Source organism: Temnothorax nylanderi, unplaced genomic scaffold, assembly GCF_030848795.1.
Source record: "Temnothorax nylanderi isolate EJ_2023f unplaced genomic scaffold, tnyl_v1.0 TNYL_tig0001_pilon, whole genome shotgun sequence".
Classification (NCBI taxonomy): Eukaryota; Metazoa; Arthropoda; class Insecta; order Hymenoptera; family Formicidae; genus Temnothorax; species Temnothorax nylanderi.
In genome coordinates this window covers 2264131-2291638 of record NW_027249063.1, presented here as the reverse complement: position 1 = coordinate 2291638, position 27508 = coordinate 2264131, and the positions used below count along the sequence as shown (strand labels likewise).

The 27508-nt window shown below is 37.5% G+C and overlaps 1 protein-coding gene and 1 long non-coding RNA gene across 12 annotated transcripts in view; one reads left to right on the top strand and one right to left on the bottom strand.

The window, feature by feature from the left end:
• LOC139774000 (echinoderm microtubule-associated protein-like 2) overlaps nucleotides 1-20793 on the top strand; it is a 37425-nt gene extending 16632 nt beyond the window's left edge. Inside the window, exons 1-19 of one of the 11 annotated variants that reach the window (XM_071709532.1) lie at nucleotides 1154-1414; nucleotides 3656-3844; nucleotides 5235-5465; nucleotides 7700-7856; nucleotides 8175-8288; nucleotides 8664-8792; nucleotides 9513-9581; nucleotides 12757-13062; nucleotides 13336-13408; nucleotides 13533-13739; nucleotides 13872-14109; nucleotides 14307-14464; nucleotides 14821-15078; nucleotides 15447-15584; nucleotides 15790-15906; nucleotides 16626-16649; nucleotides 17041-17128; nucleotides 18382-18608; nucleotides 18741-20793. In XM_071709532.1, coding sequence (XP_071565633.1) covers nucleotides 3793-3844; nucleotides 5235-5465; nucleotides 7700-7856; nucleotides 8175-8288; nucleotides 8664-8792; nucleotides 9513-9581; nucleotides 12757-13062; nucleotides 13336-13408; nucleotides 13533-13739; nucleotides 13872-14109; nucleotides 14307-14464; nucleotides 14821-15078; nucleotides 15447-15584; nucleotides 15790-15906; nucleotides 16626-16649; nucleotides 17041-17128; nucleotides 18382-18608; nucleotides 18741-18866 — 2712 coding nt within the window. In that variant the 5' untranslated portion in view covers nucleotides 1154-1414; nucleotides 3656-3792 and the 3' untranslated portion in view covers nucleotides 18867-20793. Of the gene's footprint in view, nucleotides 1-1153; nucleotides 1890-3292; nucleotides 3845-5234; nucleotides 5466-7699; nucleotides 7857-8174; nucleotides 8289-8663; nucleotides 8793-9512; nucleotides 9582-12756; nucleotides 13063-13335; nucleotides 13409-13532; nucleotides 13740-13871; nucleotides 14110-14306; nucleotides 14465-14820; nucleotides 15079-15446; nucleotides 15585-15789; nucleotides 15907-16625; nucleotides 16650-17040; nucleotides 17129-18381; nucleotides 18609-18740 lie in introns of those variants that run through there. The other 10 variants (XM_071709450.1, XM_071709363.1, XM_071709279.1 and 7 more) reach the window with 10 other exon arrangements.
• The window catches only part of LOC139774515 (uncharacterized), a 34823-nt gene continuing 21794 nt past the window's right edge, over nucleotides 14480-27508 (bottom strand). Inside the window, exon 2 of the long non-coding RNA XR_011718599.1 lies at nucleotides 14480-15124. This is a non-coding gene — a long non-coding RNA (uncharacterized lncRNA). The remainder of the gene's footprint in view (nucleotides 15125-27508) is intronic.

Here is a 27508-nt window from a genome sequence, read left to right as displayed (position 1 = left end):
TCATATCGTCGTTTCATGTTATAGTGTTTCGATCTTTCCATTGGCATTCTCAAAAGAATTATAATATAATACTAACTACAATGTTTCTGATATGAATTATTAATAGCTAAATAATGCATGCACAGCACTATTTCTTTCATATCATTAAAAAATATTGGCCGTTTCAATTCTTTTAATCGATCGCAGTTACAAAGTCACGCGATATGGAGGTCGATTCGCTCCCCCTTGTTTCCGTTTCTCCTCTATCAATTCTTTTTCAATGTAGTGCAATTTTGCAACAAAAGCCGGGACCCCGCCCGGCGATATATCGCGTCGATTTGTCGGCGAGCATCGTGCCTAGGGATGATGTAACGTTTTTAATGGGTTAGTTCGATATCGGCAATATGGGATAGAACCATTTCGAAGAATTGAGAGGGTGCGCCGTTAGACAGGATATGATCGTCGTTTATTTAGGACGATGGCGAAGGAAGAATCGTACGCATCAAATACTAAAAGATTTGTGCGCGAAATTATCTAATGCCCCGAATATTCTAAATAATGCATATCTCCAGTAAATTAATCAGTATAGAGAAATTTGAAATACGAAACATGAATAATAAGTAGCATAGATATAAATATAATATGGATAAAATATAAACAAAGTAATTAATGAAAATAAAAATCTCTGAGATGTATTGAATACAATTATAATAGAGAAACGAAACAACTTAAAGTTCTTATTAAAAAAATTTTATTCAAAAGAAACACAAAGCGGAAGACGACGTTTAAAATCCCCCTTTAGAAGTAGCTAAGTTGTAAATTATGATCTAAAAATTTAGCAAAAATTCTTGTATACAAAATAAATATTCAGACAATTCTCTTAATAAATAAAGATATCAGGAGATAAGTACACAGAGAAGATAAAAGCCCGGGTATTCGCAAATTTGCTCAAAAATCTGGCGTACAGTACCGTTAATTAACACCATTTTGCAATTAAGCGATATAATTAATGTTTTCAATCCGGGCAAACATCAACTTACCGATTATCACCGACGCAAATCTCGTGTCGCTACGTACGTTCTATCCACAGTCAATGGCACGGCGTGGCCCGCCGTCATCTGAATCATCTCGACTATCTAGACCGTATTGATCGCGGCCTAAGCAGCTGGAGTCGGTCTGACAGTAACGTTGGGGCAGCCGCACGGAAAACACACGTGTTATACGAGCAGCGGCACGATGGAGTCGGACTTGGCGTCCCTCACGAGGGGCGGACGTAGTGCGACATAGTCGTTGAAATCGAGTGGCCGTACAACCGGGTCGTGCGGATCTCACGCCGGATGACTTCCGTTTTTCGTTTCTCCGAGACGGAAGCGTAGCTCGACGTAGCGCTTCCGTCGGCCGCGGGACGCGTCGCGGAAATTCCCGCCGTCAGAAGGTTCGATGAATCCCGGCTCGGCCTGATCAATCGCTTTTACTCGACTCGATGTGCGGAAATAGAAATCTCGATCGACCAGTCGCGCTCGTTTTACCCCTTTTACGCTCTTTTCCGACCATGTGCGAAGTGAAAGGTTTACAGGCGGCGATCAGGGTTGATTCCGTTGTGTCGCTTGCTGTGGAAATGGCTTTGGTGTCGATGACATGTTTTGTTGTTTCCAGAGGTTGTCGGATATCAGTGGATATCAGTTGCATTGAGTTCGTTCGGCTCGCCTAGGGTGAAGCTAGCTGAAGTCTTCGTGCCCACGTTTGCCGTATACGTGATACTGCGTTGCACAATTTGCAAAATTTTTTCGAATGTTATATCTTTGTGTAAATTCTGTGACCGATGTTCGAGAAGTTAAGCGGAGTGATATTACAGCAGAGATACGAGCAATTTTTTATCAGTATCCGCAGCTGTCATCGCTCACAAAACGGCAATATATTTTATGATATAGATATATTTACATTTGGAACAGATATTAAGCACGAACAGCACATGCACGAGTGTAGTACGTAAAATGCTCGTAAAATAAAACTCGTGTATAATAATTTTTCGCGATAAAATTTTTACCTCAATCGCAAATAGAAGAGAAAACTCCGTGCTATACGAATAATCCAATTTTCATGCTTTGTGCCGGGAATATTTACCCTAATAGAAATTTCCGTCGATGCTATATCCCTTGCCATAAGGAAAAAAAAGAGAGTCGCTTCCGCGTTAGTACTCTATCGATTACAGGCGTTTTTTTTTTCTGAAAAGCGTTGAAGGTACGAGACACAAAGAGAGGCTGTGTCGTGTAGGTGCGAGGGTAAAGAGCCTACGGTCGATTATCGTTCATCTCGCCGAGTGGTTATCGCATCTTCTAGTGGGGAAAGCACTGACGCGGAGGAAGGGAGGAGCAGAAATTCCGTGTTTCCTTTCCTCGGGCTCTCTCTGCGAAACGCGCGGTGGAAGTTACGATATACGCGCGCTTACGTAACTTCAACGATATTCCCGCAAATATCACGCGTTTATGCGAAACGTGCTTTGGATCGTTACGCACGATTCGCTTTCAAACATTTCTTGATTCGCCGCTGTTATCATTAACGCAGGGTGTAAAAGTCACATACTTGCGGCGCGTCTTTCACATTATTGCGGTAAAATTAAATCAAGAATGCATTATCTTCAGATTCAAGATCGATCAAGGAATTCGCAGCCGAGGGAAAACGCGACAGTTTCGCGGCAACGTACGTTCACGTGCTTGTGCATATAAATGCATATTTATAGATGTCAGAGAAACGCGGCGTACATTTACATAAGATCATACGCGCGAATGTCAATTTTTATTTTACTTTCAAAATACGATTGTTTAACATACGAACCGTTAATAGTCAATGCTGCGTTGGACTTCGGGAACGTCACTGGGTACGTCTGCACGCCAAGTCCACGTGACCCGCATGTTCGAATTCTCGTCATTCGCGATCGTATTTCAGTTTCGACAATATCAGCGGTAGGAAATAACGTTCCACTCGATATTTCGCTTTGTATTTCTCATAATTTCTTCCTTTCTTTACACAAAGTGACGAAAGAATCATGCTAATTCAATGACTCTTTCTTGTGCAAATTGTGGAACACTAATTGGCACTCAAATTACTTGGCGGTTGGTGACGTTTGTTGGCGTAGTGAAATTGTATATTTGTGTAAAATTCCTACCATAAATAATTTTCTTTAAATAAAATTCAAATTTATATGAATAATTTTACAACTTTTAATCTTGGAGAATTTCTTCCGTGTGCTTCCTGATTAAAAATTGTACGTTCAAATATAATTTATGGTTTCTATATCCTATTAAAATTATAGATAACGCAGAAGGATAACGAGGTAAAATTATCCGGTAATTAATTCTACGAAGACAGGACGTTTCACCTTTGTTTCGGAGTGATTATTAACGTCGTAGAATTTCCGTGACCAAACTTCACCACAATTAACGTGTGCCTCATGCGTTTAGCTGCGAAAGACATTCTTTCCATCGCGTCGTTTCTCTCGTTCTTCTACCACTCAAATTGCGGTGTGACCCCAACCTTTTTCACAAATATTACTGGCCTTTGTTCACTGGCAGATATGCGAGTGCAGTTAGTCACTTTGGTCGCGGACAAACGAGCTGACTTGTCAAACGAGAAAGAAATTAGAAAAGAACTCTAATATTAGAACTCTGGATATTAGTGTCGTTCCAAGGAAGAATTGTTGCAATTGGCGGCGTAAGATATGCTGGTGGAAAGTGCGTCGGCTCTGTTTGCGCTCGGTAATCAGTTCAATTGAATTGTATTAATACTCCGGGGTCATCGCGAGAGTTAATCGCAATGTCCACGCCGGACACGATGGATACCATCGACGAAGCGGAACAAGCGTGGCGTGAGTACAAAAATAGTTCGTCGGCTTTTCTTTTTAGAGATGCCACTTCTTCGAGTCGCGAAAAACCGTACACGACCTCGCGACACATTCTCGGACGAATATTTTTAACAGGAATTCAGTCTGATAATGTAACATGTGTATTAATAAATTTGGCAAAGCAGTACATCTTTCTCACTCTTTTCTTACAAAATGTCTAAAAAATGCTATAAAACATAAATTTTGTGTAGGATATTATTAATGCGGCACAGTAAAAAATATTTAAAGATATTATTTTAATGAAATTTAGTTACAACGTTGCTTTAAATTTTCTAGCAGAATATCTTTTCTGCGGAAGCAAGCCTCGATTGTGTGTAGAACGTTTCGACAGATTGATTTGCATTTATTATAGCGACGATAAGTTGTTTTGTTGCATAACGTAACAATGCAAAATGATGATTTATCGGAGTTCGAATGCCGATTTTCGTTTATTGTGAATCGACCGCCAGGCGACATGATGCAGCGGTAAATCGTGCGACAGCATTTATACTTGTTACTCATACTATTCGCGGGCATAAAGTACGAAAGATTCGGCCGATAGGCATGCAAAATTAAACGCTCGGCACACGCATGCACAATTCACGAGTCGGTTAGTCGGTACCACGTGGTTCGCCCGGCATCGACGCCGGGGAAGGGGGTTTAATTTTTATCTTGACAGCGCGTAGAAAACCGTGACCCAGTTCGCCTACCTATTTCGGTATGAAGAAATTCGTAAGCGCGGACACTTTTTTAATAACGCTAGATAATCAAATACATCGCGTGCTTTCTCACTGCCAGCTGAACTGTATCAACGTTATAATATTTAGATCTATCTATATATACGACATTGTAAAATACGGATGTTATCGCGCTAGCCATAGGGTTTGGTTTATGTATCTATCGTGCGATTGATAAGAACGTTTAGCGACCTCACACTCATTGCTCGCGGAAATAATAGTGCCATAAGAGAAAGATATGTGTCATATTTACAACAATATCACTTCTTAATTTTTAATACTGCTTTTTATTGATATTATAGAAAAATAAATACACATTCTATATAATGTAAAATAAAAATTATATATTATGTTATTGTAACAATTTTTTAATCTTTTATTACATGTAGGTTTTATTTTCAAGATTCTAACATTTAATGAAAGTTTGTATATTTAAATGCATTTTACATAAATTCATTCTTCTGCAGAAGAAAGATTTAATAAGAACAGAATTGTGTATTCCTTAATTGTATCAATAACAATAAGTTCCGAGGAATTTGTATAATAAAAAGATTAAAGAGAAGATTAAAGATCAAAAGACGAAATTCAAGTAGAGTCAAGTAACTGCAGCTAAACGGAATTTCCTTTTACGTTCTCAGATGAGATGCTGGAGTGTGAGACCGGATCCCTTTTAGGCAGAGTGGCGGACCTCGAAAGGCAATCCTTGGCGCAGAGGGACGAGATAGTTTGTCTTCGCGCCACTCTGGCGGACGCGCTAAGGCGAATCGCCCAACTCGAGGCAAGAGAAAAGCGGGAGGATGACAGGAACGAGAGGAGAAACGATAGGTTGGTGTCCTCGCCCTTAAGGAACGGCCACGTACCTCTCAGAAGTAAGTTGGCAAAAGTGCACATTGATTATGGAAGCCCGCTAACGAACGATGCGCGATGCCTAAATGCTTTATAATTTGATTCGATGAATATAAACAATTTTTCGTACATAAAACATGCTGAGACAAAGCAATAATGAATTGAAATATTAATAGATAAACTAATTCGACTTAATAATTATTAATTAAGAGATTAAATAGATTTTTTTGGAAACAATTGAGCATAATATGTCGACTTTTTATTGTGCTGTGTTATTGTATAGTTAGCTATTAAAATATTTATTTATTGGAGTAAATAGTTATTCCCTGATTATTTATTATATATATATTTTTTTGTTATAATTTTGCTAAGAAGAAAGCAATCATTATAAATAACTCCACGACATACAATGGAAACATAATGGAAATTTAAAAAAGTTAATTGTTAATTTTTCGATAATCACGCATAATTCAAATTTCATCATAACGTACCTGGATTGAAAACTGACAGGCACGACTAGTTCGTATTTTACGTTTGCAGTGATAACGAAAGAGAAGTTCTGATTCGTTTGGATCGATGTGTGATCCGTAAACAATCATCGGATTTGCCGCACCTTCGCTGGTAACCAGGCCGCAAATACACACCCTATTTCTCGTGATGATCGAAACAATTTCCAATTGCAATCATGCAATAATAAAAGTCAAGTATATATCAATACCGGCAATAGTTTAACAGGATAACTATCAAATACTTAATTTTTGTTGTCGTTAATTGTCAGTTCTAAGAATTAGAATATTATCAAAATGATGCTTTTGCAAAAAGATTTCAATATACGTCAAAACTTCAATAATTATTAATAATGAGAAATTATTTTCAATTTTGCTAATTGACTCGAATTATATCTTAGCACGATCGGGAGGGGGAATTTTATTTCTTCTCTTCTTTAAATTTTAGATCGTCCCCTGCTTTTTATTATATATAGAATACAAATGACACAACACTGTTCTTTTTTTTTCCTACTCGGAGCATTGATTGTATCTATACAGCGAGGATATACCATTTTACCCTGACACGTAATATCACATCGTAAGATCGCGGTGCGCAGTGTTATTGCGAGGCGCAAATTAATACGTCGACGTAAGTGCAAGTGGCGATCGTGCACGACATGCAACCTAAGTCAGGCGTGTACTTCCGGCGAATTCGTGCGCGCGGATACCTCTAGAATTTCGTTATGATAGGAATTGCGGATGCGGGGAAGCCTCGCGAGACCGCGAGTGTTCCGAGCGTCTGAAAATGAAGCTCGAGCCGGGTGTTGTATCTGTTGGCACGCGACGGCTTTAAGGTCACGTTCGGTTTCGCCTGTCGCAATCGAGAAACCCGCTCACGAACGTGAATGGATTCACGTAATTATTCGCCGGTCTTCGGCATTCGTGCAGACCTTGGGAGAGAATTCTTCATTCTGCGCAAGAATTTCAGGGGTGATCGAAGCGAATACTGGAATTCGCTAACGAGACGAAGAGAAAACATGCATCACAGACTGTCGTACATTTAAATACTATATAATTTACATGTTAAAAATACAAATTTTTTGTTAATTTTATTTGTTATTTAAAATATGTGTGACAGTTCGTGGAACGTCATAAACATTCCATTGCTTTTTATGCATTATATCACATGTATATTTTAATCTTTACTTTTTAAATCGAGCTTCGTTACCATAGTCAAGTTTCACGGAGAAAGTAACGCAATTAAAACGAAAATGCAAAAATCCTTGTCCCACGCTCATTAATTCTCTCGCGCGATCGAAGTGTCAGCTCGCGAACGCGAATAGTTTCCTAATTGTTCTCTCCGTTCGCTTCCCGCGATTGAAAGCATGCGAATATTCCTTTGGCCCCTCTCTGTCAGACAGATTTGCAGGAAATGAAAATGAGAATCGCTGACGTGCATAAATTACTACGCCGACAGCATCCTTATCTTAGCTCTTAGCATTAGTTGATGAACGCAGGAAAGCTGTAATATATGCGGAAGGCGTTATGAATATCGCGCACCGTTACCCTGCTATTGAAACCCAATCATGCGGACTATACGTTTCGCAGCTACGTCGCGTATTATTTATGCAATGTCTGAAGTTTAACGCAAAAGGCAGGCCATTGAAACTAAGATCTTATATTTTAAACAGATCAGCATCTGTGTGTGATATCTAATATTTTTTTTATTCGCTCAAAATACTCCGAATGAGAGACAAAGTTATTTTCAGGTAGTCAAAATTCGGTGCCACAGAAGGACTTGAGGCTGCGCCAGACCGGTGGTCTCAGAAATTCCTCTTCTTCGGGATCGTCGCAGGATGTCCGCGACGCGACGTCGAGTCCGAGACGGCCCGCCAGTTACGTGCATCCCACCCAACTTCCTCAAAGGTGAGAGTCCTAAAAACTAACACTGTAAATTGTGTTTGATATCGGCCAAGGGCTCGAGAGACCTAAAACTGGATGGTCAGTTTCTTAGGTTGCCAAACACATACAGATCACGAAGGATAATTCTTTATATTTAAATAAAGATTTTATACAATTTTTATATAATATTTTCCAGCGTATCCAAAAATCTCGGATGTTCTTCCAGCTGTTTCCACGTGCTTTCTCTTTCTTTGATTAATGTCGACTTTATTTCATATTCAAGCTACATTTTTCGATAATTTGCGCTTCATTTTTGTTTTAGTTAATTACTTTTTGTTTTAGGAGATCCGTCCACTATCAGTCAACGGGCTCTTTGCATTCTGATAGTCCGAGTAGTAGTAGTGTTTCTCCGGTGCCATCGCCAAGCCCTAGAGCTACGCCACTGCCTGTAGCCAGGTAGGGAATCTAAACTATAACTTAATGTAAAATAAACTGTAAATTAAATTGTTGCATTTTGTGTCACAAAGTAGAAATCGAAACTGTGTGAATATTGTAAATACGAATTTTAGATCCATCCAAATTAATTCTCCGTCCCAATTGCAAGAACTTTGAATATTTTTCGTTGCATTATTAATTGTGTGTTGCGTGTACGATCGTGATAAATATGCGCATGTATGTTCTCTCTTCGGTGTTTATCGGCACGTTAATGAACGCTCGCTGTTTAATTAGTAGCGATATATTTTGATGTTCTTAGAGCGTTATTACGACGTTATGCGATGCGTGTATATATTGCATGATGCTGTTGTACGAGAATTGAATTCGATGTCTTAGATCGCCCACGGCAAGATCAAACGGGCCGCCACAAAGTAGCCTAAGAAGAGCCAAGAGATGGTCGTCCACCGGCGATTTTACACATTCCCCGCAAAACCAGGGAAGCAATTCCCAGCTCGTCGGTACCAGGTTAGCTCGCAGCTAATAAACGTAACAGTAAAACGCACCGTTTGCCTGCTATTTGTAATTTTGTTCACATTTCACTGATCACACGAGTTTAACTTTTTGTTATCACCGCCAAGTTTTCTTGCTTCCTCTCTCGAGCGATCGAGCGCGTTTTCCCGTCGAAGCTACTGTCTCTTATGTTTCATTGGTCAGAAAATTACTATTGCTTCGTCTTTTATGTGCTGTTGTGCCTTTTTCTTGCGTTATATCTGCATAGTACATTGAACTTAATTGAATAGTATTTTTTCTTCATACTGATCATTAATAAATATATTAATGCAACTTGAAAAAAGTATCTTTAAAAAGTTAGTTTACAGATAGATAGCAAAAAAGGAGACATAAATTGATGACTTTTATGTGCAAGGATGAAATAAGTCCGTGATATTCATAAAGCCCATTTTAATTATAAAGTCGTATCTAAAATAGGCTTTAAAATTATGGGCGAGTCTAATTTGTTCGGAAAGAGAAGATTCATTATTCTAATCCTCCCGTACGTCTGAAATTATGCTTGAAGCGCACTGAATCGGTGGAGAATTTTTTTTTGTAGATCCATCGATCAAAGCTTCAAGTACGCGGGAAACACGCCGATCGCATTAGAGACGGTTCTCCGTTTCTCTTCCCCTTCGCCCTATCTTGTTTTGTTTTGCACCGCACGGTTTTCGTTTGCATTTTCATTCATTATAGATTGTCTGCGTCCACCAAGTCCCTGTTCAACCTGTTCAAGCCACCGGCGATGAACAACGTCAAGCACGGGTAAATAATATACCAGACTATACTTTACACACAACTTATTTGCCGTACCTGGGCTTCTCGCAGCCGCGTTTAGGCGGCGACCCGCCGTGCAGTGGTCGCGAGGTCGCACGCATGCACGCGCTTCACCGATGCACGTGCGCGCCCGAACGGTCTTTAAGATGCAATTTCGTCCCTCCGCAGGTGAGCGCGCACGGTAAAGCCTCGCTTAAAACACGGGCGTTAAACGCACGTGTAGAATTTCCTGCGGGTTATCGCCGCGATATATATCTGCATGACACACGATCTGCGAGATATGCGATCGCGGAGGCGGTTGATCCCGATCTCGCTTCGTAGATCACGGATCGAATTACGGCTTATCTCTTTACAAGTGAATAAATGGAAATCCGCGGAATATTGAAAGAGAAGTTTCGCGAATTTTAATAGCGCTAATTATTTGATAAAATATCTTGGAATTTATAATTTTTATTTTTATTTTAATACTTCGATTCTTCTTTAATTCTTCGATAGAAATTCCGTAGAAATTATGAAAGATGCCTAACGTAATTAAATTATTAAATTTTATCTTAAATTTTATCTGAATATTTCGTTAAGATTTTCCCAAAGCTGTCGTGCTTCGCATTATTATTGCCGCATATATTATAATTTATAAACTGATAAAAAATCTTCCGAGAATGCATAAAGATGAACCAATCTCACTGCACTTATAATTTTTACAACGCAACAAAGAAGAGTTTTGCTTTGTGCTAACGTGTGTTAACTTCTAACGCCTGCCGATTCGTCGATCGGTATTGCAACGAACGCCCGTTAAACGGGAAATTATCGTGCCGCATGCGTTTGCACATAGCACACAGCACGTAATACATATTATCACCGCATTGGCACGTCATTAATTGTCGCGTTACTTTCGACCTTCGATGTCGCATGCAAATGTCATGCGGTGTCATGCACAGATTTTCTTGAGGATCTGTGGAACTTCCAGCTTGGCAAAAGTGCAGTTCAAAGGGGCGTGCATACCTGATGCGATACCGTATGTACAAGACATAAAAGCTACATTTTAAATTTAAATATCACGCCTGAGATTGTTTTGCACCGTGCTTGGATCGCGATCGAAGTTAATCGCACGTTTTAATCGCATTCCCATAGAAACTATATATATGATTATTCGTTTTGAAATTGATACGCATAGCGGAAAATGTCTTATCGTATTTACGAATCATTCTCGCGCGAATAAAACAAAGAATAAAGTACAACTACAATTTATATTTTATGGGAACTGTTGTGAGAGCGATTTATAACAGTAAGCATATACAATAGTAGTTCTGTTATAATACGATCTTGCGGTATATGCATGTTAAAGATAGCGTATTCTATGACGACAGTCGGAAGATAAGTAAGTGGTTTTATTTGCGTACCATATACCTTTATTTATTTTAGCTACGTAAATAAATTTTATATTAATTTCACAAAGTAGATATTTATAATTAGCACATTATGATCGCGATCGCCTATCCTTTGTAAAGATATGAAACTGAAAAATCGTCTACCCGAGGACGCTTTCAGACGGCGTCGTTTTTTTTTGCTGACGTTTCCGGCGTGCTCGTGACGCCGTGACGTCGTGCACACCAGGAAACGCAGTATGCATGGTTGTGCAACAGCAGGAGGAATCGCAATTCACTTTCTTCGGTAACGCAATGGCGCGCTTCGCGCCACGACGTTAAATGAGCCGTTAACCACGTGGTCCTCCTTTCGTACCTGTTGCCTGTTGCCTTCCCGCATCGTTCAACGTCAAAAAATGCACTCGGAAGTGCTTTAGCCTTGCCCGCTCGTTGCATTGTTGCGGGCGAGCGAACTTCATTTGAATTTATTGATCAGACGGAGTCAATAATACCGTGAAGATATGTAAACAAGCTGGATTCCAACTGCTTGGTAGCGTGACAGTCTGTAATCATTTCTACGTGCGTTCAATTTTATGTAGAAATATGCTTATATCTTTAAAAACAGAATGATTCAATATAATAAGGATTCCTTCAATTAATGAATAATTTAAGATTTTCTCGTGCACAATTTTTCTTACATCTCGAATGTTAAATAAAATTTGTAAACGTTACAATAAATGTGAAGATAAAAGTAGCGAAGGCTCCCCGAATTTGCATTTCACGAAGAATTTGGTCAAGGCTAAAATTCTCCGCTACCATGTTTTCAATCACATTGATGATTCGCTTCGCTCCGCTTACCGCGTGGCATCTTTTCCTTCAAATACGCTTCACGCTCGAAGGATACATTAAAGAATCAGAATCGTTATCGTTAGGATATAAATCGTGAAAAATTCGTAGCTTCGTTGAAACACGTTCCATGAACTGAAAGACCGGAATAAAAGCATTGAAGTTAGCGCGATAAAAAAAGGCACCGTTTACGCGTTGCTTTATAAAGCAGCCCTCCTCGTCCTCAATCGTGCGTAGATCAGATTAAAACGAGTCCAAGGACCTCGATCGAACCCGGGACGAGCAAATACCTCGTGCGTGATAATGCGATATCAGAAGGACCAAAAATAGAAAAAATTAAAATTGACGTAACGGCGCAGCATGCTTCGCGGAGTAATAAAGTCGAGTCATTACTCGCGTGAGTCATTCGTCGCGGTTACCAGACCTCATCGACACAGAAAGCCTGGCGAATTCGCTCAGTATAGCGCGAACAGTGTGATCAGAGAGTACGCCAGTTGAAACACGAATTCGAGCAGGATTGAGCGAAGTTCTTGGGGAGTTCGCATGAAGTGAAAACCATCGTCCTTGTCGATTTGCGATACGTGAGAAAAACTTTATCTAAGACAGCTTCAATCGATCAGCTTTTGTATCTTGTGGACCATGTCCTTTCAACTATGAGCGCTAATTATAAGATTTAAGAAAGACAAGAAAGCGAGGGAGAAAATTTTAGAAAGAGAAATTCTTTTTCTCGGGATATTTAAATGTAGAAAGTGAAAAAATATGTTGCTGCATGACAGAAAAAAAATCATTGATTAGATAAATTTGTTCAATTCGTGAACTTTTTTGTGAGAAATTCGTCGCTTGAAAACAATTTTCAGCTTAATTTTGAGTCCTTGAACGCATACGCGCGAAATATCGATCGCAAAGTAAAATTTAACGAAAAGAACGAATAAACAAATGTAATCTCTTTGTAGTACTAGAGACATGCAGTACAACGAGGAGGAAGGCACCGTCCGCATGTACTTGCGCGGCCGACCGGTCGTTCTTTACGTCCCTACGTCCATGATGGAGTCCTACGACCTTCACAAAGTTAGCACGCCGCCGCAGAGCAAATTGAAGCTCGACTGGGTTTACGGTTACCGCGGCCGCGATTGCCGCAGCAATTTACACCTGCTGCCGACCGGCGAGATCGTATATTTCGTCGCGGCAGTCGTTGTTCTGTACAACATGGAGGAGCACAGCCAGAGACATTACCTAGGTCATACGGACGATGTCAAATGGTGAGTGAGAAGTTGAGAAGTAATATCCAGTTCTTGCAAAGAAAAATGCTACGATAATTAAATATCTCATGAGTAATAAAAATATTCAGTCGTTAATATTTTAATACAATAAACTTTAATTCTGAGAAAAGGAAAGAGAAGTAAATTTATTTAATTTTGTTTATGAAATAAAAGAAAATTATAATATATAAAATGTTCTTTAGTCAGTTATTATAAAATAAGGAATTACGGAACGTATGTTAAGCAATATTAATTTGATATTTTTTTATACAGCATAGCGATTCATCCTAACAAATTGGTTGTCGCCACAGGACAAGTGTGCGGGACAGATCGCCGGGATGCTATGGTAAAATTATGAAAATATTAAAATATATAAAAAAATAAAGAAAATAGAAAGCTATTTTAATTATATAATGAAACGTAGCAGATAAATTAATGAGATGCTATAGACGGGTCGATATGGATTTTAGCCACACATAAGAATATGGAACTCCGTGAGCCTGACGACTCTCAGCGTGATCGGCAATGGCGAATTCGACGGATCGATTTGCTGCCTGTCATTCTCCAAGGCCGACGGCGGAAATTATTTGTGCGCCATCGACGAGACCTCCGATCACAATATATCGATCTGGGACTGGCAGAAGAGCGATCGTGGCACCAAAGTGACCGAAACGAAGGTACGCGACGATAATTTGACACGCGCGTAATGACGCTATTAAAAATTGCGGCATATTTATAATGTTGCAAATGATTTACGTATATTTCGGCCGGAAGCAGGCCATTTAACGGCTGATGACTGTCGATTGCAGTGCTCTGTCGACACGGTGGTTTGCGCCGAGTGGCATCCGCTGGAACGTAACCAGATCGTCTCCTGCGGAAAAGGACACGTGTCATTTTGGTCCCTGGACAACGGCGGCATGTTGTATAAACGTATGGGCATCTTCGAGAGCAGAGATAAGCCCAGGTACGTTACCTGTGTCGCCTTCAATCAAAACGGCGACGTCCTCACCGGCGACAGCAACGGCAACATCATCGTTTGGACTCGAGGTAGCGAGGACTTGGTCTCCTTAACAATTATAGTATCTAGTAATAATAATCTTCGTTAAATATGTAAAGAATCGGAAAAAATTATCTTCGTCGTTATTAATAAAAAAAAAACTGCTTATAAAGGTTAAATTAATTCACTCTCAAGATAAAAAAGCTATCTATTATGTATATATCTTACTATATCTCTTTTTTTTTAGGTACTAACACAATTTCAAGGCTAGTGAGGAATCTCCACGAAGGATCGATTTTCTCCATATGTGTTCTAAAAAATGGCAACATTATTACGGGAGGCGGGAAGGACGGCAAGATTTTGTATTTTGACGCGTCTTTGAATCTGACGGGAGAAGAAGCTCAGGCAAGTCGGAGAGACTTAAATTTAAGAGGAAATTTATTTGCATGTCTTTTTTCGACTTTATCAATATATTTTTCGATACCGAAAGGATAATAAAATTTCATTATCGTTTTGGTAATAAGCACAAAGATCCAGCCTGACCATAAAAGGCATATTTCTATTAGGGTAAACTCGGGTAAAATGGCCATAGAGGAAAGATGGCCAACCCATGTTCTTTCAATCTAGCTCGCCATAAAACATCGAATGGAACATGGGTTGGCCATCTTTCCTCTATGGCCATCTTACCCGAGTTTACCCTACTTGTGTTATTTTCATAAACGGTCAAGTTTACTTATTAGATAATAAAATTTGTCTGATAGATTGAGGATCATTTCGGTGGAATTCGAACGCTCTCGGAAGGAAGGGGCACTCAATTATTAATCGGCACGACGAGAAACTGCATTCTCGTTGGCGAGATTGACATGGGTTTCAATCCCGCAATGTTGGGTCACGCCGAGGAAGTTTGGGGACTTGCGGCTCATCCGACTTTACCTCAGTTCGCCACTGCGGGACACGACAGATTGTTACAGATGTGGGACAGTTTAAGCCATACCGTAGTGTGGAGCAAAGACATCGGGGTATGTAGCGTTTGTTTATCTAGTAGCACACTCTGTTTCCGTTATCCTGCAAACAAGCAAAAATGCATTTTGAGAAATAACAAAACTTGGTTATAAATACTTTAATTAATTAAATCACGGGAATTAATGAAATAATATAAGTAATGTTTCCGATTTTTTTCATTTCGTAGAGAAATATATGGAAACAATTGTTTTACTTTATTAATTTTTATTATCATTTTTATTAAAAAAGATATTTAAAGATATGATTTTTAGTATAAAATAAAATATATTTAATCAATTAAAATAAATATTATAGTTTCTTCTTATAAAATCAATGTGAAATAAAAAACAATATAAAAATGCGTTGGTTTTTATACATTGTTTAGGAGCAAGCACAAAGCATCGCTTTTTCGCCGGATGGTAGTATCATAGTCGTCGGCTGTGTGTCCGGGAAATGGTTGGCAATTGATAGCGAGACGCGAGAGTTGTACACACACCATAGCGACGGTTCCGAGCCTATTCAGGTACGTTTATATAATGTTGAATTATTAATTATAGCTTTAAAATAGGTCGAAATAAATGAAAATAGTTCGATCTTATGTCTGATTCAATCATATTTGACAAAACAATTAAATTAAATGTTTATAACAGCATAGTATATCATAAAAATTTACAACGAAAAATTGTTTTTCAATTCGTACTTTGTTACATCGTGCTTATGGTTTTTAGGTCGTTCAATTCTCGCCCGATGGTTCTTTGCTTGCTCTCGGCTCCAGAGATAATTACATTTACATTTATCAAGTGAACGAGGACGCGACCAAATATAGTCGAGTTGGGCGATGTATGGTAAGTTATTGCAAATTAATAATAATTTTCTATTATCTCATTACGGCATCAGTAAAATTCTTATATTTTCTATGAATATTATTTTTTAATAAAGCCATTTTAACATTAAACAGAATATTTTTCATAAACTTAATGTTATGTATCTCTATTAACTCTAAATGAATTTTTCATGTTACAAGTTTCGTTATTATAAATTATTATATTCGTTTAAAATTCCCTTATATGAATTGCATAATTTTATCCTGAAAATTTTAATTCATCTTATTGTAACATACTTGATATTACTGAGTGTGTTGTAAATAATGTAAATAACAGACTTAATGTGTGTACATATTTACTTCCCTATAATGAATAATTAGTTACAAATAGCATTCATTAATAACTCAATAACTTTAATCTTGCGATAAAAATAATTGCCTTATCAGCAAGAAAAATATGACATTTGCCATCTATTAAGTTTATTTCCATTGTTTTTTAAAGAAATCTAAACCATTTTTCTTCCATTACATTGTATATACTACTATGACAATTATTAAAAAATAATTATTTAAATATCCGTTTCAAAACTGTAAATAATTGGGAAAATTATTTGTAAATACATGTAATTTAAATAGTTTTATCAAACTAATGACAAATATGACGAAATACATTTTATCAACAATTTCCCGTAAACATTCTTAAGCCTAATAATATTCAATACAATTCTTTTCCATTTCTAGCCAAAGCGGATTCGAAGGCACGGAGTAAGACTTGTGTTTCGGCCACTCGGAAACGTAGAAAGGACGTCGCGTTGCGCACGAAATTATTTTAAACGCATCTAATTTCTCATACAGTTAAAAAACGTGACGCGACGTACCTCGCTTTAGTCTCATACATGATCGTAGAATATTGTTAATTACACAGTTAAACTTCCACTTAACTTAGCACCCGCACGCACGTTAAGCATTGCTTGCATAAAGTAATTACAATATGATAGCAGATAGATGATAGAATTGTGCTATTAATTTGCCATATAACACACTGATTATTTAATATTCTATAGCTAGCAACAAGAACGCAATATCTGTAACTTATTGAGATAGTTGATAATACATGTACGTACAGTGTGAACATATGGATTTTTCTTTATTTCAGGGACATTCCAGTTTTCTAACTCATTTGGATTGGTCCGTGGATGGTCAGTACTTACGCAGCAACAGCGGAGACTATGAGCTGCTTTATTGTAAGTAAAATAATTTTTAATAATTTAATTTAATTGAGTATAATTTGGGATAAGTTAAAACAGAGTAAATAAAGAAGGAAAGAGAGTATAGAAGATAATTACTAGAAAAGATCAAGAAAGGATGTCCGTCACATTGTCATAACATGTTCAAACATTGTTACTAGTATGACTATTGAATACTGAAGCAAATGAAAAATATCGATCTTAAAAGACTACAGAAACATTAAGTGTACCTTGGGATTGTATTTTCTTTGTTTTTTAGATCCTTTGTGTTTTTATACTTTCTCGGAAAAGATTTTGTTTTCTAGGACTGTTCAAGAATAATTTATGACCATATCTAAGGGCGCGTTCCGTTTATCCTTGTTGTTCACCTAATGTTAAACAAGGATAAGTGATGCATTATGCGCACCATGCGAGTAACGGAACGCGCCCCAAGACTGCTCAAGAATAATTTATGACCATATTTAGTTTCTTGGATGTAAGGGGCTAGTATTTTCCTCATCTATTTGATTATTTCATCGGAATTCTTTCTTTGGATTTTTGTACGTCCTAAGTGCGGAACTAATAAAATTTTTCCTTTAGGAAGATTTAATCTTTTTCATACTAATCTATTATCTGTCTTAAATGATTGAAGCTCGAAATTTTCTCTCTATATACTTGTGCTTTACAAATAGAGCATGAATTCTTGCCAACTGGGAAGTTTTGAAATGTTTAAATTTCCGAAGAATCCCCTTTGAAATTCAAGATTTTTAATCTTCTCTGCGTTTTCTCTTTATCTCATGAACCTTGGAATGTTTATTTTCTCCATATGGCTTCCCATATGGTTACTTTAGCTTTAAAAAAATAAATTCCTTGAAGATTACAACGTCGTTAACGAAGTAATTATTTGACATATGCGAACACATTTCTACCTTTCGCGCTGTAGAGCGGCGGGAGCTCGGGTTGCATAGAAGAAAAAAATTCTAAAGCTTATAAGACAATTATAATATAAAGTATACAGCATAATACAATTATTGTAGTATACTATATAGATTATAACTCTTATAATTTGTCGATAATTATAGCTGCTAATTACGGATAACTTTTTTATCCACATACAAGAAAATAAGAAAAAATAAAAATGTAAGAAAATGTGCACCATTATAACCAGCTGTTATAATGAAGACAATGGAGTAGTAATAATATACAATATATCGCTCTAAATTAGGAATATAATGTTGCACATCTGACATACGACTTTCTCTGATTTTCAGGGAATCCTGGCGTATGCCGTCAAATTCCACAGTCTTCGATGTTGAGAAATGTTGATTGGGCAACCCATACCTGCGTGATATCGTTCGAGACAATAGGCATCTGGCCGGAAGGCGCAGATGGAACTGACGTGAATAATTGCACACGAAGTGGCGATGGCAAGCTTTTAGCTACGGGTGATGATTTTGGAAAAGTCAAATTGTTCTCTCATCCGGCGTGCCAGCCGAAGGTAACACTCGAACTATTTTAAATTATTTTATATTATACTGAACCTTTAAACTCTCATTATTATCAAAACTTATCAATAAGTATTGCACATTAAGAAGTATAAAGATCTTGCAAATGAAATTTTCTATTTCAGTCACTATACCATTCCTATGGCGGCCACTCGAGTCACGTAACGAACGTCTCGTTCTTGCAAGATGATTCCCGATTGGTATCAACTGGCGGCGGTGATACCAGTGTTCTCCAGTGGATAGTAAATTAAGCGAGTCAATTTCGAGCGAGTGATTCTTAAAAGTGCACTTCAAGATCGAGTTAAGAAGATAAAAGAATGTTAACGTGTCGCGATTTAAAACTAAAAAATATCACACGAATTACTTAATCGACGACTTAAGCATTGTGGCTTTTGTTCTTGAAAGAGTCGACGAGGGAATCGTCCTAGCATCCTCGATTTCCCGACATTAAGATATCGTTCGCCGCGTGATGTATTTTATCATGAATGTTCTTAAGAGGATTCCACTTGTTCGAGAGTGGGAGATTAACCTGACGGCTCGATTTCTCAATACGTTTGTCAACAGGCGGAAGATATTCAAAGACTTGAATATATACTCTCGCATGTAAAGCAACTCAATGCACCGCGTATGCGGACGTGTTTCTTTCTCGTGTCAGTATGTGATAGCACCGATATAATCTTTTCTTACCATTGTGTCCAACCATGCACGATATTAATGGACAAACGCCTGTATGGACAAGCGATTGACATGATTACTCTGAGGGCGACTTTCGACTGTGCATTTTTTGTTAATATTATTAATGATTTATGTTCATATTATTAATGAAAAACACAGAAATTAATATTTTATATGGCGCTTTACTGTAACAAATCTTTTTGTTTATTTCTTATTCTTTGAAAATGTATTCTAATATTTTTGGAAGTCTTTCTTTTCCTTGAAATTGATGGTAATCGCGAAAATCATTAATTGATTGACATGAAGAACTTTATTTTATTTTTAGTTGCTTTCGTAAGTATGATCGTATTCATATGTATGTACGAAGAGCTCAACGAGTGATCTTTATATATTTCCGAATAATACGTAAATGGATGTACTTTTTTATTTTTGTGGAAATGATGCGTGCTCGCGCGTACATGATATATCGTACATTAATTAACGAGTATAGATTTTGAAATAGAAACTGTTATAATCAAACAATTGCATAGATAGAGCAAAATAATCACCTCGCTGATATTATAATATAATATATTACATATAAATATTATATTATATTATATTATATTATAAATTAATACATTACATGAGGTGATTGAATTTTATTCGAGCAAAATCAAATATTTGATATTTGTTTCAAGATACAGAGAACTTCTATTTTATTTCATTTATTAAGCAAGCGCGATATATTTTACATATATTGTGCTATACTATTCCGAGATTAAATTACATATTTGAAAAATTCGATATATCAATTCGTAAATTAACGATATGCTCGCACGCACGTACGCATAGGCATGCGAACTATTCTCGAAATCATGTTAATTGTCCTAAATATATTCTGAATGCGATAACGCAGTATCGCGAGAGACTTAAAGACGAATCTCGGAATACGTTCGCGGAACGTACGAAAACTCGTCGTGAACCGGAGAACCGAGGCTTCTCGCGGTCAGAAGCACAAAAGTGAAGAAGGTCAGAAGAAAAAGCCCCTAAGCGCTCGCGAAGGGTCCGATTTGGGACCTAACCGCGCGAAAAATAAGCAAACGACTCACAGTGCCGTAATATGCCGTCCAATAGAAAAGTACGTAACATAATTCGCAATTTGACGAATGTGCTTTCGACGACGGATTTTCTCACGACAAAGAAAAAAATAATAAGAGGAACGGACGATGAAAGAAATACTTTTCGGGTGTACGCCTATCACGTGAATGTACATATGAAAGAGCTCGCGTCATAGCGTCCCTTCGGCGCGTTTCATATACATATATGCCTTCTCTCCTTTACCTCCCTTTTGGCATGAACTATTTTACCAAAGTCTAACAGAACAAGGATAATCACTTTATTTTCACTCATCGTCAACGTGTAAGATATATCTATATATTTTATTTATGTTATACGGTAACGTGTATGCGTATACATCATGTGTATGTACTTTCAATAGATAATAAATCATCTTCAATATAACATCACGCAATAATATGAATTCGTTGTATAAAATAGCTCTATTATTAATGTAATATAATAAGAACTAGTAGAATGTCAGCTAAGAGAATTAATTACGGAGGTTCCACATTCAGTTAGCCAAATGTTTGCAATATTAATCATTTAGCGGTAAATTCAAGAAATAAATTGCAGCGGATTAGCATCAACTGCGCCAATACCAAGCTTATATTTCATCGACAGAGACTGCAGACGTGTGACAACGGACTGATAGCAGAAGTCAAGCAGATCTGTTGTTTTGTAATTCATCTCAATGGAAGATTCATTTAGCTATATTATTTTTTACATTAATTATGCTTATATTTGACTAAATACTGTAAATAGTTTCGTTATTTCATATCACATTGCCTTGCAAAGTTTTCATAAGAAGATAGTTCAATTTTCTGCTATTTTTTTTTTTACATAATTACTTCTTCAGCATTTTTTGTTACATCAAGATTACATGATCCATAAAAATTATTCAAATTTACACCGCTTTCAAACCTTAATTTTACCGGTACAGACAGGTCCAATGCCACATGGTGAGTAGTACGAAAGATCGCACAGAATCAGAGCGGAAACGACAGTGAAAATATTTGGCCACTAAATGAAAGTGCATGCTGCGAAAACAATTATATCGTTTCTTAATATACTCGCTCCGCATTCGTGACACAGACAACCCAAAAAAGGGAAATATTTAAATCTAGTATATGCTATTAAGATGCTATTCTATCCATGAAAACATTAAGCAATATTGTAAATATAAAATCTAAAGATTAAAATTACCTAAACTTTCTGGATTTAACAGTTTCACACACAAATAGCTTCATTATAAATTTTATGAAAATGACAATCTTTTAAGTGAAAGTATTGTTCTATTGATGAAATTTTTAATCGAGGTTATAATCAAATATTTAAAATGCAATCAAAAATTTTATTTATTATATTATTGTTATCAATATTGCGTTTGCAACATTAAAATTATTCCTATTTCGGTTTGCTCGAGCAGTTGAGTCTTGCATTGATATCCTTGACGTAGAAATAATCTCCAAAAAATTTCAAATTCTTTATAAATGTTTCAACGACGATTTTACAGCGACACGTTGGGAAAGACAGCGCCCAAGTACGGTTTAAATCGAAAGCGGTGAAAGTGCTGGCGTTTAATACCGATCCGTTAATCTTCAAGGTCGTAAGCGGGACCGAAAGAAACGCGACGAAAAAGGTCAAGGTTGCGTGGGAACGAAAGCGTATCCCAGTTCGCGGAGGGAATTTTCCAAATCGATCGCGTCGCACTCGAAAAGCCGTCTCAATCGAGCTCTTTTCGCGTCGAGCACCTCTTTCCGGCTGGGCTTACTTCCCGAAGACGTGGCTTCCTTCCGCGAGCAATGTTGAATTTTTGTAACGCATCCGGCATCGACAATCACTTTCGCTTCGCTCACTTTCTTTGGCCTACAGTCGAAGATTGACAATACTATTAGAGTTACAATACTGTTAATAATTTCTGCGAATAAAGTAAAAAAATGATTAGGTCAGTCACATCTCATGGAAGAGAGCAGTGAGGACATTAAATATTTAATATGGACAAAAATGCGATTATTGAATTAAACGTAATGTGTCTGCAAATTGTGGAAAAAACTTGTGAGATAAACGCAATTGATGATTTCTCCCGTTTAAATAAATAGTAAATATTAATTTAACAAATTTTTTTCAGTTTGTTATCTACACCATTTATCTGGCCACACTTCATAAATATTATATTTGAATAAAGCATTGCATCTAAATATGAACATATGTATGATAAAAATACCGCGCGTCTTTATTTACAATCGCCGTTAATTTACAATCGCCGTTAAAATTACGCACTGCCGAGAAAACGAGATAACCTCGGGACAGCGCGGCAAAACTAAGACGGCCACAAGACGGTCGTAAAATTTACGTTCGCGCGAAAGAGAAACTTACAATATTGCCGGCGTAACGATCGACGCTCGGGACCGCTCGCAGGAGGCGTCGGCCGACATTTCTTTTTCACGTGATCACGAAAATAAATTTCTAACAGTGACACGAGAGAGTTTGAAAATGTCACGGAGAGGGGGGGAGGGGGATTTACTTCGCCGCGTTCCTTGACAGGGTCCCCGAAGTCACTTTCGAAAATAACTTCGTTTACGAGAAACGGCAGGATCGAATTCGTTCGCTTTATAAATAATCCCGCTTTGTTCGATGACATGTACGTTGCCGACAGCCATGAATGAACGTAAACTCGCGAGCTGTTCCCTTCGTTCGCTGCCGTAGCCGTACATACATTGTCATAGCCGTTCACTTTTCGTCGTCGACGGGTGACCGATAAATTACGCGTTAATTAGTCCCTCGCGTGAGACGTGTAAAAGGTGCACGTGCAAAAATTCATAACCGATCCAGAAACAAAACAATTTTCTTAAACGTAGGTTATTGAGAACAGTTATTTTTGTAATAACCAACTATTTAATATCTAAAATTATATTTCATGTGTGCCATATTCAGCTTTAATTTATTATTAACAATAACTCAAGGGATTCATATAAGCAAGAATAAGAAAATAAATAAAACAGAAAATATTAAAAAATGTATAAATTACTAGCTGCCGAAATATATTCAGTAAATATTAAAACTATTTTTATTATATATTCAGCATATTTTGAAAATAACTTTTATATATATTTATTGCATAATGTTATTTTCGAAGGAATAGTTGGAATACATCAGATATTCAGTCTGACGTAATAATTGTATCTGCAGTCTGGGAATGAATGGAGCAACAAGATAAAATTCGGATTTGTTATATACCAATAAAGACCATTTATTTTCTGATCGAGGCAAACGAGATTGCATTCTAAAAAATGACGACGACGTTATACTTCTCAGATTTAATTCGAGCCGATCGAGGCGGTCTGTCGAGCAGTTTTGAAACAACACATTGCCGTCTCGCCGAGCAGTTAAGCACTTCTGGATCCGCTTGGCCATTCGGTCGTTCAAGTCATCGATCATGCTTAATTGCATCCATCGTCCGCATCGCCGATATCACCCTGTCATGCGCTAATACATTATGCACGTCTATCGATCGAGATTCAAATAACGTAGCAGAAAAAAGAGAGATAAAGCGAGAGAGAGAGAGAGAGAGAGAGAGAGAGAGAGAGAGGAGCGGGGGATATTTAAAAAATATTCAACAGTCATTTATCGATGGCAGCTGTTCCAATTTAGAGAAGTGAAATTAATCGATGCATTGCGAAAGAAGTGCAACGAAAAAATCCCACCAAAGATGATGTCATGATTGTGTCCCGGTTTATGCAAGTTTCGGACTCGCAATAATTCGTGCTGAGAGCTCATTATCGCGCGGCGATTCTTTTGCTTCGCATCGCGTGATACCTTAGTAGAATTCGCGCGATTATATAAGCGGACGCATTGTGCTTCCTCCGCCGAAGAAGAAAAATCATGAATTCTGACCGACCGATTGAAAATCTCGATAACGCTATTTTCAGATCAATCGTTTTAATATGTTGTAGAACGAAATTGCCTCACAAAGTTTTCACAAGAAAACTGCTCAATTTCTCTATTACTTTAATTCTTACAATAATTACTTCGTCGTTTTTTCTTGTTACAAGCAGATTATGGTTGGCGTGATTCATAAGAATCGTTCAAATTACACCGCTTTCAAATCTTGATTTTACTGGTACAGAGAGTCCAAAGACACATGCTGAATGACACGAAGGATCGCAGAATTAGAGCGGAAACCGTAGTGAAAATCTTGCGCCATCAAACGAAAGTGTACGCCGCCCGCGAACACAATTCTATCGTTTCGTCAATTCTCGCTCGGCGTACGTGACACAAATAGCTCGAAAACCCCAAAAATAGTCCAAGAGAATTAAGATGCTGCCCATATAAAACCAAAATAATAGTTCCATAATTTTACATTACGTAACTTTAATAAGTTAAATCAAAGTGATACATGGAATTTTATTTTTTTCCATTCTTAAAAGAGGAATATAAAGTTGAGACTCGAATCTAACTGTTGCTCTTTTTTCACGATGCTCGGTCATCTCGATGCATATCGTACGTCATTTCGTATCGTGAACGGCTATCACCGTATGTTTTGACAATTCGTATGTCGAATGGATTAATGGTGTGTAAGTTTATCAACAGATGCTGATAAGCGTTAAGAATTCATATTCATTAATTAAATCTTAATTTAAATTCAAAAACATTTTTTTAATTTTAAAATTCTAAAAATTAAATCTTGAAAATTAAAATTTTTGGAATACAAAATTTAGATTAAAAATTTAAAAATTAAATTTCTTAAAAGTATATTTTGGAATTGCAGAATTCTAATTTGCTGCGTGAGCGCTAATGGTGTTCTAGTGTAATTAAAATATACATTGAGCGCATATGTTTTAAATTTAATTAACACTGTAAGTTAATGGTTTGTGACAAATTACATTTTTAAGTCCGAGAGAGGAAACGTATAATGTACATTTAAATTCATATTAGCACGGCAGAACGAGAGACGCCTTTCCTCAATTCATTTACCGAGATCTGGAACGAGGCATTTAATGGCGTACAGGTTGAGCGATAAAAATGGTTTCTCGTGCGAAGTTGTGTTCAGCCAGTCGGAAGGAAAAGTAACCGTTTCCCACGACGAAAGGGTCGATTACATCGAATCTGCTCGAGCTTTAAAGCAACTCTCGTTCTCGCCCAGTGCACGTGTGTTTACCCACCATCACGCATGCCGACGCGTGTACGTGTACACATTCATGATGAAACTTAAGGGTATATTCACAGTAAGAAATCTTCTCTTCATTAACTAATTTGTCCAGGGGTGTAGCTGCGTACCCTATTTTTATAGAATATGTAAAATATAATAATACGAAAATGTATGTGACAAAAATAAATATAAATTCGAGTTTATTTCTATCAAAATTTCACATTTACTAGCTCTTAATTATTATTAATTTTAAAAAGGCAAAAAAATTAGGTAATAGAGAAACCTAACAATCAATTAAAAAACATAAATACGCGTGTCGTGATACAGCTACGTTTCCTGAAAGAGATTTAAACACTGCTAAAATTATTTCAATCGTCTTCAACAGTTTGGCTCCTATTTGCCCCGAGTTCTCTTCATTACTGAGGCACTTTTTTTTACTATTGTATTATCATTAACAGACTCATTCTTTGTGAATTGCATTTGTGTACCATTCTCAAATCTGTCGGAGCGGATTTCGCTTAAGGAACGAGTCGAGCAATCTACTCAGGGAAAGTGCTGTCCTACTTGTGTGCCCACCACCGTTGTACAGACAGACACAACACCGCACTCACTATCGTCGCACTATAATGCGCTACCATTGCTAATGTGGGTAGCACTACTGCACACCGCGAGACTGGTAGTTGCAACGTCACGAGCGAACGCACCTATGCGAGGCACTCGTTCGGGACGCCTTTATGTAATCGAGCGTGTAACGTGGCGCGAGCATGTCGCAAGATTTCATGAATGAATCGCATGACTCCGTGCCTATCGAAACCGATCGACGATGGAGGAATCGCATACCTTTGCCTTGATAAACTTGGAAAATAATATAAAGAGAGGTAACGTAAAGTATCAATGAATGATCGGTGGCTAAAGCTAGTGTTCAGCAGTAGATGAATCTGAAGTTGGCTCTAATTAGTGCACACGATTGCATAGATTAATGTAATTATATTTCTCTCATGTATCTCATATTTTCAATTATAATTTCTAATTTCTTCTCCGGAAAAAAATCTCGAATCCTTTTACCTCTTTCTATAATTTTTGCTATTTATAATTGTATTGCTCTCTATGTATATTATTTACATCTGATATAAAGTGACAGCTAAATGTGATATGTATAGTTAATATTTAAACTATGTAAAATTATACTTGCTAAACCAACATATTTTTTATTTAAATTAAATATTGGAAAACACATATTAAGCGGCTATATATATTTTTAGTATTTATATCATCAGATATCTGAAAAATATTATCTGCTGTCAATTTTTTAATTACTATATAATTAGATATTACACAACTTTTAGGTAATTTGAAATTATTGAGCATTTAATTTTGATACCCATAAATGCAGTATTTAGTATCTTTAAAACCACGTGTGCGCTGTGCGTTTCAGAGAAACGTCTCGAGATCTTTCCCGCGATCTTCTCGTTACGTTTCTTCGCGGTGCAATGCGAAGATCCTTTGTATCGGAACAACACGAGCTCGCCGATTATCGTTGCTCTAATCGCGGGTCACTATGAGTCATGTAATCCGGTATTCGTCCCGCGGTACAAAATATTTTATGAATTAATGCATGAATAGGTTCGCCGGGGTGTAACGAATGCGCATACGTTATATTCGCCACGCAGGCCCTCTCGTTCCGCGCCCGAGCTTAATTTTAAACCGCAGAAACTTGCGAAACACCGCGGAGATACGGTTGCCGCTTTTCCAGGAGTGCGGCGACTAGGCTTTTCGCCTTTTATTCCAAGAAGATCTGTACGTGGAATAGAACAAATAAAAGATTTTCGGAGGCGGGAAAGCGCAAAAACGGAGAAATCCCGGTTAATTGGTCGAGCACCGACGGACGAGACTATTCGTTAGCTCTCAGTTAGACATATTCAGATATTTTGAACACCAAATACGTCGCTGCAATTTCCGGAGGCAATA